The sequence below is a fragment of the Pithys albifrons genome, chromosome 2, assembly GCF_047495875.1.
Source record: "Pithys albifrons albifrons isolate INPA30051 chromosome 2, PitAlb_v1, whole genome shotgun sequence".
Classification (NCBI taxonomy): Eukaryota; Metazoa; Chordata; class Aves; order Passeriformes; family Thamnophilidae; genus Pithys; species Pithys albifrons.
Window position 1 is genome coordinate 39,199,030 of NC_092459.1, and position 16,290 is coordinate 39,215,319.

Genomic DNA, 16,290 nt, shown 5'->3' on the forward strand with positions numbered 1-16,290 from the left:
GTAATAAAACACCCTCACAAACAAAACCAATAAGGAGGTTAGATGTCAGATCAAAGAAAATCTGTGGGAAAAAATTAAATATCTAACTGTAATGTCTTGCTGACTTAAATTTGCAACCATTAAATAGTATATAGAAAAATATGTATTGACAGTATAGAGGGGAAAAGAGCATTAAAAATTGATTTTTTGATTCCTTAAAACTATTCCCTAAAAAAAGGAGGTTGCAAAGTAATTACCTATGATCCAATATGTAAGCTGCAGACCTTCTGGAGGTCCTTTTGCCTTCAGGTAAGGTTTTACATACTTTAATACATCACCTAAATACTCCAGAGTCTTTGCTACCATGGCAGATTTCTCAGGGAGTGTTTGAAGACCACTATAAGTTCTACCAACAGCCTGAGAAAACAAAAACATTGAAAGAAATATAAATAAATTTACTAAGTCTTAAATTTACTAAGAGATTTTTTCTGAGTAATTTCTTTTTCAACACCCCAATCTGGTATATAATTCCTTTTCATTAAAATTATCCTATGAAGCTAACACAGAGACAGATGTACAGTACCTTAATGAACTGGACAAGAGCATTTTTTGGGTCTTGCTTGAAAGCTGACTCTTCAATGTGAGCCTTTGAAAGAATGTTTTCCACTTCTGAGAGTTTAAAAATCAGTCTTGTCATTTCAGTCAGCTGCTCCATATAGGCTTTCTCTGGTTATTATGAGAGAGCACAAGAGTAAATACAGTGTACAGTTATGTTTTTAGATTTACTTTAGTCCCCAAATGATAAAGTGAAACATTGCTTTAAAATGTCTAAAACAGAAGCATTCTGCAACCAATTGCAACTCTCCAGACAAAGACCATATGTCCAAGGTAGTTATTTTTCTAATACAGTTATAAGAGAATGAAGAGTATTAAGTATGGATAACCAAGTCTTTCAATATACTGATGGGGTTTTCTTTCAAAATCTAAAAAATGTGTATAAGAAATAGTCACTAGAAGATGTGTTCTAAAGATAATTAGAACTGCAGTGTTTTTAGAAGAAGTGAAGAAGTACTGCTCTAAGAAAGCAAAACATCAATACAAAAAAGGGGAGAATTAATTGCAACTAGATTTTTTTTTCCTTTTCTTTTAGGCCATTCACAGCGTGATTTCTGACTATTTACTTCAGACTTTTGCTTTTTTTAGAGCAGTTTCTCCATGGGGGAAAAATAGCTTGCCTCCCTGGGAGCAAGTTTTTATACTTAGCTTCCAAGGAAACAAGCTCTTTTATCTTTGTTTGTGATAAATTTGTCATATGCAGAGCAGGCAAACTATCAATAAATAGCACAAGCAGTGTAAAGAAACACATTTTGTAATTAGGTAAAAGTAAAGGAATACAAACAAAAATACATTTTGTAATTAGCTGAAAATGTTTGCCAGCTTTGCAATATAGAATCGTTACTGCAAACATTAGGGAAATGTGAACACTTACCAACTGTTCGCTCAGCATCTGTCTTGGCCAGCGCACCACTTGGTTGATCTATGAACATTTGCAAAATGCATCGAAACCAAGAACGTACTGTCAGAGCTTCATAGGATGTAAATCCCATACTAGAAAAAGCTTCACACAGTGAACTGCACAGGTAGAAAAGGGGGAAAAAACAGTAGAGTGATCTAATAAAAGTATGTAAAAAGGTGGCAGAGTGTCTCATTTGGCTCTAGATGTTTAGAAGCTGCACAGAAATAATTAAAGTAACAGAAAGGTCAACTGGCATTGCTTTTGCATACTCTACAGACCTTGCTCACAATATTCTGAAGTCTAAAGACAAAGAACATGATAAATTTGGTAATGCCACACATGGTAATATAAAGGCATATATATATACACATGTACATATATTTTGGCTACAAAAAAGATGGGGAGGGGGGAAATTCCACACAATGTAGAATGCCTTACTCTAACAATGGGTAATTTGACAGTATTATCTAAACTGACAATGTACAATGCTGGAAATAGTTTATCTGAAGCAGCCTGGAAATTCCTATTTACACTGCTTAAGCTACTCCAGCCTTTCACATAAACCAGGTGACTCACATTACTCTGAATTCTGCTTTGTTCTAACTACATTAAAAGTAGAGAAGGTCTACTCTAGCAAATAAAGGTATGTTATGTTCAAAACACATGGAAAAGGAAACATAAAAAGGCACATTGGAGATGAGAAAGAAAACCACTATCCTTGACAGTACACCTACAGATGTAAGCATTTATGCATGTGTACACACACAAGTATATATATCATCACACAGACTTGCTGTATATACTTTCAAACACTTGCTACCATTCTACCAGTCAGGTGTAAGACCAGAGTCATTCAATGCACAATCCCTGTACTCTACTGTTCTGTAATCCTTAAGTTTTACTTGCTTTACTACTGTGAGTAGCTGCTGCAGTCACTTTTTCCCAAGCCTATCAGCCTCACATCATTAATTCTGCAGAAATTCCTTGCTAAAAGACAGCAGGTCTCTTTTACATTCTGTTTCCAGTGCCTATTGGATGAGCTCCATGTGTGCTTCAGTGAAATTTCTTGAAAGTAGTTACAACTTTTATTTGAGAGATTTCCTCCCTGGTCAGTCCCAGGTACTTCAACTTTAATGAAAAATGCTTGTACTCTTTTCTTGATGTATGTACATATAAATCTACTTACTTTCTACTGATTTTACTCATGCTTACAACAGAAAGTCAACACAGGTCCAGATAGAAAACAAACTGGATTGTGTTTCTCACTAATCAACATTAATAAAATTGGGGTTTTTTTCCTGCTTCATTTACTTAAAACCAATGACAACTGTGTATTTTGTCTGAAGATCCCTGCCAAAGTACTATTGAGAACGTAAGTAAGGAGACTATATCCAAGTAAATAAAATGAAAAAAAATAACATTGTATTCCAGCACCAAAAGAGAAAACACCAGGATGCCTATGGACTTAATGCTCTTTGCAGTGATGTATAAACAATTTCAGTTTCATGTAATCTTGACATACATGGCTAGTCTACTTGCCCTCAAAGGCTAACAAAGCCACTTTCTGTTGTATTCTCACTCTTGTTTCTCTTGCTTGATGGTAGCTGGGCCATTTGGGCATCTTCCTAAAACTGGAGTAGAATATGCTCCTAATCCTCAGACAGGAAAGAACAATGACTACCTGATAGAAGCACGGCAAGTGGTTCTTTTAAAACAGCACACTCATTCACGTGCTTAGTTTTAATAGGTTATAATACTACACAACATAGATTTGGAGATGAACTTTTAGGCACTGCTGCAAAAGAAAGGCCAAAGCTTGCGTATGTTGCCAGTTTGCAGGCTATGTAACAGTATGGCAACAAAAGAATCTTTTTAACTAAAAATGTTTGATGTGAAAATTATCAGAGTGCAGTAACCATGAAGTCTTAAGATCCCAGCACTTAATATTTGGATAACCTTTTCTCTACAACTGCCTAAGGTAAATAAGTACATGATTCATGCTACAAAAAAATTGCTTTCAAGATGACAGTGTTTGGAGTCTGATATTCTACCCAAAATGTCTTCCCTTAGGTACTCACTGTTCTTTCACAAGGATCTGAGCATCTTACAGCTCTGTTAGGAAGGTTCCAGGTTCAGAAAAGCAGAGAGTGAGAGAGAAGAGTGAGAACACATAGAAGAACCAGAAAGAGTGAGAGCATACACACACATAAGCAAAAGACAAATGTCCTTTACCCACTCAACTATGAAGCCATGCTTTCTCCTGCTAATTCTCTCAATACAGATCCAAAAACCTGACATTTTCAGTTAGTCCACTGCACAATCTGCCAGAGGAGGTCAAGGTCCTCTCATTCCTTTCTAAGGCACTATTTGGAAGTAAAGGTTTGAATTCCATCAGAGTGCAAGATGCACTTAACATGGGTTTTCCAAGTTTTTGCTCAAGTTCTCTAACCTCTCAGCTAATGTACGCCAGATAACTATCACCAATATTAACTGCATTTTTAAAAGAAATTCTGGCAGCAAGGCTGTATGAGAAACTTGACACATGTGTGTGCTCTGCACTTGCTAATGCAATCGTGCTTCCAAACACGTGGAAAAAGGAATGCTTTGCCCACAGCCCCATATGCCATAAATGTTAACTCAGGTAGCATAAAAATCTGCTTATACATTTTTAACTATTTATCATACAATCATAGAATCAACTTGCTTGGAAAAGACCTCTGAGATCATCGAGTCCAACCTTTGACCTAACATCACCCTGCCTATAAGACTGTGGCACTGAATGCCACATCCAGTCTCTTCTTAAATACCTCCGGAGACAGTGACTCGACGACATCCCTGGGCAGCCCATTCCAATGATCAATCACTCCTTCTGTAAAGAACTTCTTTCTAATGCTCAATCTAAACCTCCCCTGGCATAGTTTAAGACTGTGCCCTCTTGTTCTACTGCTTGTTGCCTGGGAGAAGAGAACAACTCCTACCTCACTACAACCTCCTTTCAGATGGTTGTAGAGAGCAATAAGGTCTCCCCCGAGTTTCCTCTTCAGGCTAAACAACCCCAGCTCCCTCAGTTGCTCCTCACAGGGCTTGTGCTCCAGTCCCTTCACCAGCACCGTTGCCCTTCTCTGGACCAGCTCCAGCACCTCAATATCCTTCTTAAACTGAGGGGCCCAGAACTGGACCCAACACTCAAGGTGCGGCCTCACCAGTGCTGAATACAGGGGAAGAATCACTTCCCTGATCCTGCTGGCCACGCTATTCCTGATACAGGCCAGGATGCCACTGGCCCTCTGGGCCACCTGGGCACACTGCTGGCTCATGTTCAGCCTCCTGTCAATCCAGACTCCCAGGTCTTTTTCTGCCTGGCTGCTCTCTAGGTGCTCTATTCTCAGGCTGTAGTGCTGCATGGGGTTGTTGTGGCCAAAGTGCAGGATCTGACACTTTGTCTTGTTAAACCTCATCATGTTGGATTCGGACCATCTATCCAGCCTGTCTAGGTCCCTCTGCAGAGCCCTCCTATCCCCCAGCAGATTGACACTCTCTCCCAACTTAGTGTCATCTGCAAATTTGCTAACAGTGGACTCGATCACCTCATCCAGATCATCAATAAAGATATTAAACAGGACTTGGCCCAACACTGATCCCTGGGGAACACCACTAGTGACTGGCCACCAGCTGGATGTAGCCCCGTTCACCAGCACTCTCTGGGTCCTGCCATCCAGCCAGTTTCTAATCCAGCAGAGAGTGCCCCTGTACAAGCCATGGGGTGCCAGCTTTCCAGGATTATGCTATGGGAGACAGTGTCAAAGGTTTTGCTGAAGTCTAGGTGCTTAATAAATATTGCTAAGGATTACTTAAGTACTTGCTTTCAATCACTTGAATGCTTACTGAGGGAACTGGTAATTAAGCACCTAAATAACACCAAAATTCTAGTTTAGGCATCAAAATGTTTTTCTTGATCTCACCTGAAGAGCACCAAGATTCAAAATTATAGAACATTCAAATTATAAAAGGGAACATATGTCCCTAACTCTTACTTCGTTCAACACATGCTAGGTATCTGCAACCTAGAATGAAACTCACCTTATAAAGATCACAAAAGAGAAATATGGCAAATCAGAGAACTGAACACTCCTCTCACAAGTTCCAAACTGACACACAAGGAACTAAATGCAACCTTTTTTAACACCTCCTTGCAAGAAGGCCATAGTCTCATCTTTGTCAATCACAAATAATCTATACCATATCCTGACTAAAAGTTATGCTCCCTTAGTACACTATGTACCCTAAAAATGTGCAACGTTTTTCACTTTCAAATACAGTCCGAAACCAAAATATTCCCTCTTTCATTTCTCACCTCCCCTGCTTCTAAAACCTGATTCAGAAGCAGGCAAGGCAAAGAAAAAAGCACACCACAAAACCTACCACCACTCATCTATCTTAAGTTCATAGAGGCTTACATTGAGAAAATAAAATTTGTCAGGTATGTAAAAATCTGACTGGACTGTCCTGGACAATCTGCCCTAGCTGACCCGGCTTGAGAAGATGCAAAGAACTTGGACCGCTTTAGTGAAACATTACCATTTGAAGCAACATTTTCCACAAGTCCAATAAAGGATGAAAAGGTACTGGAAGAATAAGTAGTCACAATTTTTCACCTGTTTTGAATAAGATGACTTAGATATCTTGACACCAGCTGAGGCCACACCATGTCATCCCATCCAAATAGCTGCATCATTGACAGAACGGGCTGTGGCTGGAGATCCGACAGGGCTTTGCTGGGTATATCCAAGGCTAAGAGAGTAAAACCTTTTTTTCAAAGAGACAAAACCATCTTAATTGTTTCTTAGTACATGTCTGTTCCACTAAAAAGCACTGCAAATTAATTACAATTAATAATGTGCAGCCTGGGAGTACCAGAAATCTGAATTAAAACTGGGCAACTGTTCTAACAGAGAGTGTTTGTACCCACGTAAAAAATGTAGTCTCTATCCCAAGCAGTTTGTAAGTCATCAAGACACACTGGCTGCAAAGAAGGAAACATGGATCCAAATATATGCAATTTTAAATAGATTCACAAACTCACATATTATAAATCCTGGAGGCATAGCTTTACCACCTACACAGCAAAAAACGTGTCTTAAAACCTGCTTCTTTGTCTTGACCTCCCTTTCTTACCTTCATATACCACATTGTCCCTTGTACACTTAAGTATTCCTGTGCTTTACAAGGCTGAATTCTCTTTATTTGTCTCATCGTTTTTACACATTTCTCAGAGTGAAGAACTGTATCTGGAAAGAATTTACTCAGTAAAAGCTGGTACCTTTGTATTTTTCGAATAGATTTTCATGTATCAAAATTTACCATATAAAGAAAGCAGTGCACACAAATTTACTCTTGAAAAGGATCTCCATGTAACAGCTGCAGATCTAGAAACTGAGATGGTACTTTGTGCAGAATTTTTGTTAATGAAGCATAACCTTTTGCTGTTTTCGTTAGGTGTACTGTAGAATCTCTATCTAACACTACCAGAATAAAACATACAGCATGTTCTTTATATTGCAAACAGCAAGTGCATTCAAACTCAGAAGGAAAATGTAAAAGGAAATGGTGAGCAGTTATTAGGTTATAGTAAATGAGAGGCATCAAATGAGTCATGAGAACTGAATTTAGAGGGTAATGAAAACGGTGCTCCCAAATTCTCCAATTCAAGTTAAATATACATCGATATTAAAATAATTATAAACCTGCATGCATTGAAAAGATGACTTTGGATTAGATGGAAGAGGCTCGCTTTCAGAAACAACAATGAAATTATTTTAATTAATGGTATAGGGACAGACTACCTTAAGCCATGAAGGAGTTCACATTTTCTAGCGTGCCTTGGAATAAACAAGGTCATACAGAGTCCCCACTCTGCCTTAGGTAAGGAAGCAATTTGTGGCAGCCTTCTTCCAGAGATTATCACCTTGTTTCTGCAGTATCAGCCATAACATAGTTTGGGCAGAAATGGGAGACAGAAACAGTAATGTGAGTCCCAGGCTATTTGCCTGGCAGGGGGAGTAGGAGAGCTGCAACAGCTGCTCTCTCCTCTGGGCTGCAAGAAGCTCATACAGCGTGGGAAAGGTTTGCCTTCCTCTCTACTGCTACCTAACACATCTCTATAAAGCAGGTCACAACTGCACTCCCCTGCTTCTCAGAGGAGTGTATAATAGGATGCTGCTCTTGCTACTTCACTGTGCTAATATAAAATAAAAAAAGATATGACACTGTAGGAAATGAATGAAAGTTTTGACATTAACAACCTCTCCTTTGATTTGTATTGCTGTTTCTCACATACGCTTCAGCGGTGTGAGACCACTACTGTTGCACACTGCCTCTTTCATTAATGTTACCTTCTAACTACCACAGAGCTGCTTCAAATGGAGTGTCTTTTAGCTTTTCTATTACCAACTCAGTACCCCTGAGCTTGTAATTTTATGTAATTCACATCATGATGGGAAAAAATATTTTATATTTCACTCCTCTGAATTTTAGTTAAGTGGATACAAGATTTCATTGTAACTACAGAATACAATGCTAGCTACTGATGTTAAAGATCAAACTGGGATATCTTTCTATTCACTGCCAAGCTGACTGGTTGCACGTGGAGTTCACAGATATGTGGAATGTCATACTTCAAGGTTAAAAACCTTCAGTGTCAAGCAAGATAAATAATTAAAAGTAATTATGAAATACTTTTATGACCATGACTAAAAGGGTTTGGCAAAAAAAACAGTCATGTAAGCAACCTTTTAAAAATTGTCTTCAAATTTAAAATATTATTTTTGAAAATTTAGTTTGTATTTCAACCATAATGAACAGTTCAACACAAAATTATAATAAATTTCTAAAAAATATGCAAATTCTGGATATAGGGAAAAATATTATTCTTATTTATATTGTATAACACTTGGAATGTGGATTATAATCAGCGACTGGTTGTGAAAAAGAAGTGAGGCTTGTATAGCTTCAAACTCCTTTGGCATTCTCAATCTGTACCTTATTAAGGAATTCAACACTATAATATTTCTTTATGTCAAAATATTTATCGCAGAATCTACTTTTTGCCTACTGAAGTTACTACATGGAAAGAAAAACATCTCAAAATACAAAATTCTTGAAAGTTTGTGACACAGAAAATCGCACCAAATCCAGTAAGTCACAGGGAGGGTCAATGCAAACCTGCAGCTGTATCAGCAAGCTGTGGGGAAGGTGGCATCTGTGACATTCTCTGGCTTTTCAAGTAGGGAAAGAAGTTTCTCCAGAGAGCACTGGCAACAGCAAGGTGGTGCTCTTTAGCCACTAATGGAAGTTGTGCGTCTGGGGCTGCGTTCCCTAATTGAAGTCCCTGGCTTACTCGTTCGTGTACACTCCTAGGGAGAAACAAAAACAATGTTTACATTCAATAAATGAAAAATTCACGTATTTTTAAAATGCATTTACAACTACTTTAAACCATAGAGCCTGAGAACTGAAGGATCATTCTGTGCAATTAAAACCTTGATGCAAAGACATTATGCATACCAGTTATTTGATGGATGAATGATGGCATATTAAGCACCATAAAGTTAATGTTAATTACTAATGTCAGCCATTAATTATATGCTTTTTAATATGTCAGATCAAAATGAGAAATTGGCAGCTTTAAAATGAATATCAGCATTTTGCAACTGCTAGCATGACAAGTAAGTCTGCTTCCAATCCAAAGTCAGGTGCTTCTTTACAATTTTGTCACTGGGATTTTTAAGATAGAGTTGTGTACAGTAAATAATGGCAAATGATTTTGATCAATTGCAAAGCTTCCCTCTGAAATCTACTTCTCATTTGTAAGACCTCACTAGGTGCGAGTTTAGATAAAAGATTCATTTTATCCTGATGCACTGCAGACAATTAGGTTTGACAGCAATGCCCACAGCTTTGTTAGTACAGTAAAGACAAAAGTTACCACTACACATAACTCCCATCTCTTCCACAGACAATGTGGCATGAATTCAATAAGGCACTCAATTTTCTTTGATTCTTCTAGTACCATTCCTGCTACTTAATCTAATTTGGAAGTTGTGACTTTCTAGAGGTTTAATAGAGATATGTCTGCAGGGAATCAATGTTCTCAGAGAAATGGGGGGAGGAAACATTAATAAATTTGTCTGGTAGAGCAGGATAGGAGGCATTACAGTACCGGGCTGATCAACTAAATAACATGCTTATTAAAAACAATCTGTAGGAACGCACTATCATTCCTGTTCCTATTTATCTTCTGGTCAACTCAATTGAGATTGTGCATTAAAGCACAGGCAGCATTATTACATTTGCTTTATTAAATTCTATAAACAGCACTGTAAAGTCAGAGTCAAGATATTTATAAGATAACAGTAAACAGTGGAGGCATTGAGGCTTGCCGTAACACTAACATTTGTAGACTATAATATTTTTTCTTAACTGCCATTCTCACAATAGCAACTGTTTCACAAAAATCTTCCCCTAGACCTTTATTCTATGCTCACTCTAATTTGAAATAAATCAAAACAAAAATAGAAAAAACTCCAGCTCCTACTTCTCTTCTGGGAACATGGGAAAATTATGAAAGAATTACACAACTCACAGCACTCATTAGGACATCTGAAATGGAATAATTTTAAATAAAGAGTAGGCTGGCTGCAAGGCCTTCCCGTACTAGGGTTGATATTAGAAGCGCATCTCATTACATCAAATTAGTATCCAAAAATTCTGCCCAACACATAATTTAAAACATAAAACATACTGGCTGTCAAAGGTAACGATACCTTATGCCTGCCTGCAGGCATTCATTAGTTTCAATAGGACAGACAGAGAGAGAATTGAGTACCAGCTATTTTTTGAATGGCTACATTTAGCAGACAAGGAAAGGTATGCAATATTAGGAGGAATCAAGTATTTTTTTGAGAGATGGCGTGAGTCCAAACACAGGAACAGAAGCCAGCAATTCTAAACCCAACATTTATTCCCTCTGTGGCTTCACATAAATCATATAGCCTTTCCTAGCCTCAGTTTCCCAGCCATGATAGTCAGACAGTAAGACAGCTTACGCTTTAAAGATGCTGCAAAAACAAGCAATGCTTAGAAACTAAGGATTATATTCAGTAGGTCAGTAGGTATTCCTACTTACAAGGCATATTCTCCAAGTCAACATGAATTGAAATAGAAGAAAGATTAGCATAAAAAGTCAAGCAACATTCTTTGGGAATAACCCCTTATTAAAAAAAAGGATAAATAAAAGGATATAGATATAGTGAAGTCTAGAGAATAAATGATGAAAAAGTAAAAGCAAGGCTAAAGAAACAAGTTAAAAAAATGGTTTTGCCTATTATAAAACCTGAAAAGTTTAACAGTAAAAACAAAGGGCTTTTTTGTTTTATTTTGTTAAGAAAGGAATGTATGATGCCTCATAATGCAGAGAATAAAACTTCTGGGACCAAATTCTGCCCTACTTACATCCAGACTATGCTGTAAAATTGCACAAAGACCTTTTTCTCTCCTCTAAATTGCCTCTCCAAAGACGGGTGCCTTGCATCTCCTTTAGCCATCTATGCAAAGTAGAAAGGTGTACAGACTTACAAAGTACGGTAATATATCTCTGTGTCAGTGGAAGGGCAACACGTACAGATCAGTATTTATGTTTATTCATAGTAACCTACACAAATGCTTGCAATAAGGTAAATGCTTAGAATCGATGGGGCATCAATAAATATTGCAGCTGATGTAGCCAGTTACTTCTACCAAAAAGCACATTTTTAAACACCACAAAAATATGAATAAATGCAATTTTACTTTTTATTCAGGCTTCTACATTTTTGTAACAGTAGACAAGAGTACCATCAAACATCCACCCATTTCTAAAACTTTATACATTTAGTTTTCTATCGTTTTAAGAACTCTGGACCCACCAGCTGCCTCTTTACAATGGTAACTTGGTGTATTTTTAACCTGTTTTAAATAATTACTTTGCTATTTCTGTAAAAAGAGGTGGTTTTCCCCTAATTTTGCCACCAGATCAAATAAACTCTGGATTTATTAAAGAAGGGAATGTTTGTGTTACCTCAATGAGGATTGTGCTGGATGTATAGGTATAGTAGTACCATGTAGAAGTATTTTCTGCATGCTGCACCTGGGTAAGGAATTGCAGCCATTTATTTCTCTGGATGCAGATATTGCAATCATAAAACATGCCCTTGCAAGCTTCCTACTAAAATGGAGTCAAACTTTAGGTCAAGCCAGAAGAGTAAAACACAAAATTCAGCAGCCTGCCTATACGATGGAAACTTTCAAGTCACTACTAGCCCTCAATCTGCATTGGATGCATAGTGACACCCAGACTTAATGCAATGTCATTTAATTTGATCTACAAGGGTTCAGAACTTCCCATCACAACAGAAGACCTCTCTCCTACCAGCATTGCCAGTGGCTACCACCCTCAGGCTATGAATATAGATACTGTTTTTTTCCCAGATGGTACTCCCAGCTCCTTGACTCCCAGTCCAAGACAGATATCTACAAAACTCAGCTGCCCAGTACAGCCAAGATTAAGCTCATGAAAGTTTTTAGAAGACCTGAATGACCTTTTGATGTTCAAACAAATAAATATTTAAAAAACATCACCTGATGGACCAACACCCTTGGATAAAACTAGGGAGATTGGGAAGAGCTATATGAGTATTTCTAAAATGATAAACGGTTTTGATACTTAGAATTTCAACTACGAACATCAGTTATTTCAAGCAAAACACAGGCAAAGAGAAATGAAGGAAAGCATCATCACAGTCAGATTCAAAGAGAGGTAACAGGCACTTTGTGCCCTGGGCAGATCAGTGCAACTTGAAAGATACTCTAAATTCGGAGATTTGTATTCCAAACATTCTCCCTCTTTTTACATCACTAAGATTATCAACACAGTTCATAGAATCATAGAATGGTTTGGATTGGAAGGGACATTAAAGATCACATAGTTCCAACCCCTCTGCCACGGGCAGGGACTCCTCCCACCAGACCAGGTTGCTCAAAGGCCCATCCAACCTAGCCTTGAACACTTCCAGGGACAGGGCAACCACAACTTCTCCAGGTACCCTGATCTAGTGCTTCACCACCCTCATAGTAAAGAATTGCTGCTACATATCTAACCTAAATTTCCTCTCTTTCAGTTTGCATCCATTACTTCTTGTCCTACCATTACAGTTCCTGAACAAGAGTCCCTCTCCAGCTTCCCAGGAGGCTCTCTTCAGATACTGGAAGGCTGCTAATATGTGTCCATGCAACCTTCTCTTCTCCAGGCTGAACAGCCCCAACTTTCTCAGCCTGTCTTTGTATGGGGAAGTACTCCAGTCCTCTTGTCAACTTCATGGCCCTCCTCTGGACTTACTTCAACAAGTCCCTATCTTTCCTGTGCTCAGGTCCCCAGCACCCTCCAGGTGGGCAGAATCACCTCCCTAGACCTGCTGTCCACAATTCTTTTTCACGCAGCCCAGGATATGGCTGGCTTTTTGGGCATTTTCTCACTGATATTTTGGCAACAAAGGCATTGTGCATTGGTCCTACTTAAATGTTATCAAAGATGTGGTAACAGGAACAGAAGGGACTGGGGAAAGTGAAGGCTTCTTCAGCTCTGCGGTAGCTATGAAGATTTCAGCATACAGAATGAAAAAGATATGGAGATTAGCTGATGCAGAGAACAGTAAGGTGAGAATTTTTATGTCAGTGAAGAAGACAGAAAGGCTTACATTCTCTCAACAAATCCTGGATGGGGTAATGTCAGCTACTCAGAAATGTGTGCAACAATAAAGTTATCAACTGAAGGTCTCCCAAAAATAAGAAGTCAGGTTAATAGAATGCTTGTTTCTGCTGAAAAGATTAGCAACAAGTTACACAATAAGCACAGTATTAAAATAATATCCAAAATAGAAGTGCAAGCATTGACATTTCATACAGAGGGGTGCTACTCGTTCCCTTCTTATTTACCAACACAAAGAAATTATATAGCACTACTGTAGGACAGAAGATTTCCTGTAGAAATCTATATAGTCACATTTTCTGTGGTTGTATAAATCTTACTGCAGTGAGATTTAAAACTCAAAATTTGTGCTACTGCTACAGGTGCAAAACTCAGATCTCTGCTAGAGAGCAGCACACTCACCTTTCAGTGACCAAGCAATATTTAGCACAGCATTTCAGAAATTACTTAAAAATTACTCATCCGATTTCACTTTCTTCAAATGCCATAAAACGTCAGTACTTCTTTAATACCTCTACTGATTTCTTCCTGTCATTCCACCAGAATTGTTGCTTACGGTGACCAGAACTGCAAGCAAGGTTTCAGCAGAAGCCACACAAATTTTCAGTAACTGTCCTATCCAAGATTAAACTGAAGAAGGTCCTTGTGTGCCCTTCACATGCCTTTGAAAATAATTCAGTATGAGTATTCAACTAGTTGACTATTATGCCATTTAATTACATGCTAGTTACAGAAAATTGCAACTACAGCACTTATTTCATTGATCCCTACGGATACCAACTCCCATGTTGACAAACTCACTGTTCAGCTTCTACTTAGTAATTTGTTCATAGGCATTTACTTATTTTTTTGTTGGTTCTTCAAATACACAGTTGATACTAAATACATGTAACATATCTGATATCATAACTATTTACACTAGCATAAAATATAACACAAAGTGTGAAGGAAAACACATTTTAGAGTCAGTTAAATACTTTTATACATAATTTTGTAAAACATTAAAAAGGAAAAGCTAGCTTCAGTATGGACTATAACAGTGGCATTCAGAAAGGCACAACCAAAATGGTTGCATCTAGATTCAGGTCTGCTTTCAATGAAGTATCATAGCACTGTGTCAAGGTATAACTAACAAACTGTATGATCCTACCTCCCTTACACATGCAGATTAATGCAAAAGAAATGGACCTGAATTCACAGAAGTGGCACACTAGGTGCACAGTGGTTCCGCAATGGCGTAGCTCCTCCAAGAAGGAAGAGCCCCAGCCTAACCATGCTTAGAGACAGACTGGTGGCAAGTCATAGACACGGGTTTCAGGCATCTCACTGGTGAACGACTGTTACCACTTGACCTAATGTGTGAAAAGGTGAACCTCCTTTGTCTTGGCCATAGTTATGAATTCAGGTGTGCCAGGTTGCAGAGCTCCGCACTGAACTCTTGGTTATCAGCGTGCTTAGTCAGGGCACTGGCAGCACGCTTACAAGAATTTTAAGTGCTAAAACATATGCTTTATGGCCTCAAAGTGCCTAAGCTCAATGTTAAATGGCTAAGGCCTGTGAAAACAGCCTTACTGTCTCTGGGCACACACATTTTGGTACCTAGGGAACTTCAGTGCTTGACACTGAGTCCCCTACACACTTTCAGGCACTTCCACATGCACCCTGTTTCAGTGAAAAATGCACAAAGGAAGACAACTAAATTCTACTCAAGTCTGATTCAAATATCCGAACCCTCTTTTAAATCTGTTTCCAAGAAATTTGGGATACAATTTCTTTTTTACATCCCTTTATATAGTAGCCAGTGTATTGAGACTGCAATAGGAACCAGACAGAAGAGGCAATCCACCTCAAATCAGAATCTCTCAACATAAGTTGCACTCAGATCTGCAATATAAACAAAAAGTATCTATAAAGTTTCTTCATATTTGGGCAACAGCCTTTTCACTCTTTGATAATTCAAAAAACCCTAAAAAGAGCACTGAATTTAGACTCACCTTTGTGGAATTAAAAACTAGATTTAAAAAAACTAAGGAAGATGTGAATCTTAAGACGAAAAATAAATTTTCCCATCCATCAAAAGAAACATTTGAAAAAAGATCTCACAGTTTATAATATAAGTGTCAGCACTGCAAAAGCCATAATAATAGCATCATCTGCTGACTGTACAAGCAGAACTGGAAAAATCATGATACTATATTATCAAACATTAACATGCCCCTATCAGCTCAGTATTTATTAAATGAGTGTTTCAGAGTTCTCCCTTCATTTTAATCTGCTTCAACAAACTATGTGTTTAAATGTTTACTGAAAAAAGGATGACCAAGTAATATGTCTGGTTATAAATGTGTACAACAATCACTGACCAGGGCAATGAGGCGGGGAAGGCTAAGAAGCAAAAAGGATTGCTTCTCAGAACTCTAACATGCAGGATTTTTCTCAAATGCTTAAATTCACCCATGGTGCTTAAGTTATTGATACCACAGACTTTCACAACATCATAAATTTCAGTGTTACAACATACCTTCATCAGGTACAAGAAGAAGCATACACGATGTGACATACCTTGGATGTTAGATGAGATCCAAAGGAATACAACAATGTAGTGGTTAAAAAGCAGGGTACAAACAGATCTCAGATTCCTGAATAATAATTTCCAAACTACTCACTTAGTCAGATCACCCTCTCTTGACCAGAAAGATCCCTAGGTGCCTGCAATTCAAAAAGCCTTGAGCTTTGTACCTAACTCACTACATCTCTGTCTACTGGGGTCCAGAAATCTGATCATGACTAACCCACACCAAAACAAAGCAGGCTGCATAAGGTGCAGCAGTAGCCACGTTCATTTTAGAAAACAGAATACAGAGTACACATTTTTACTGTGAATACCAATGAATCACAGCCTTGGGGTGGAGGGCACATTGATCCAGTTTTGATACTGCTTTTGGGCTCAGGCTCTGCTCTTGATTGTGGCTTTACATTAAAGTCAGTTATTGGA

General features: G+C 38.2%; 1 protein-coding gene across 1 annotated transcript in view; it reads right to left on the reverse strand.

The window, feature by feature from the left end:
• Positions 1 to 16,290, reverse strand: part of MMS22L (MMS22 like, DNA repair protein) — a 101,476-nt gene that overhangs the window by 19,360 nt on the left and 65,826 nt on the right. Inside the window, exons 15-19 of the mRNA XM_071547860.1 lie at positions 8,717 to 8,907; positions 6,151 to 6,301; positions 1,469 to 1,611; positions 563 to 705; positions 237 to 396 (exon numbers count right to left, since the gene is read on the reverse strand). Coding sequence (XP_071403961.1) covers positions 237 to 396; positions 563 to 705; positions 1,469 to 1,611; positions 6,151 to 6,301; positions 8,717 to 8,907 — 788 coding nt within the window. The remainder of the gene's footprint in view (positions 1 to 236; positions 397 to 562; positions 706 to 1,468; positions 1,612 to 6,150; positions 6,302 to 8,716; positions 8,908 to 16,290) is intronic.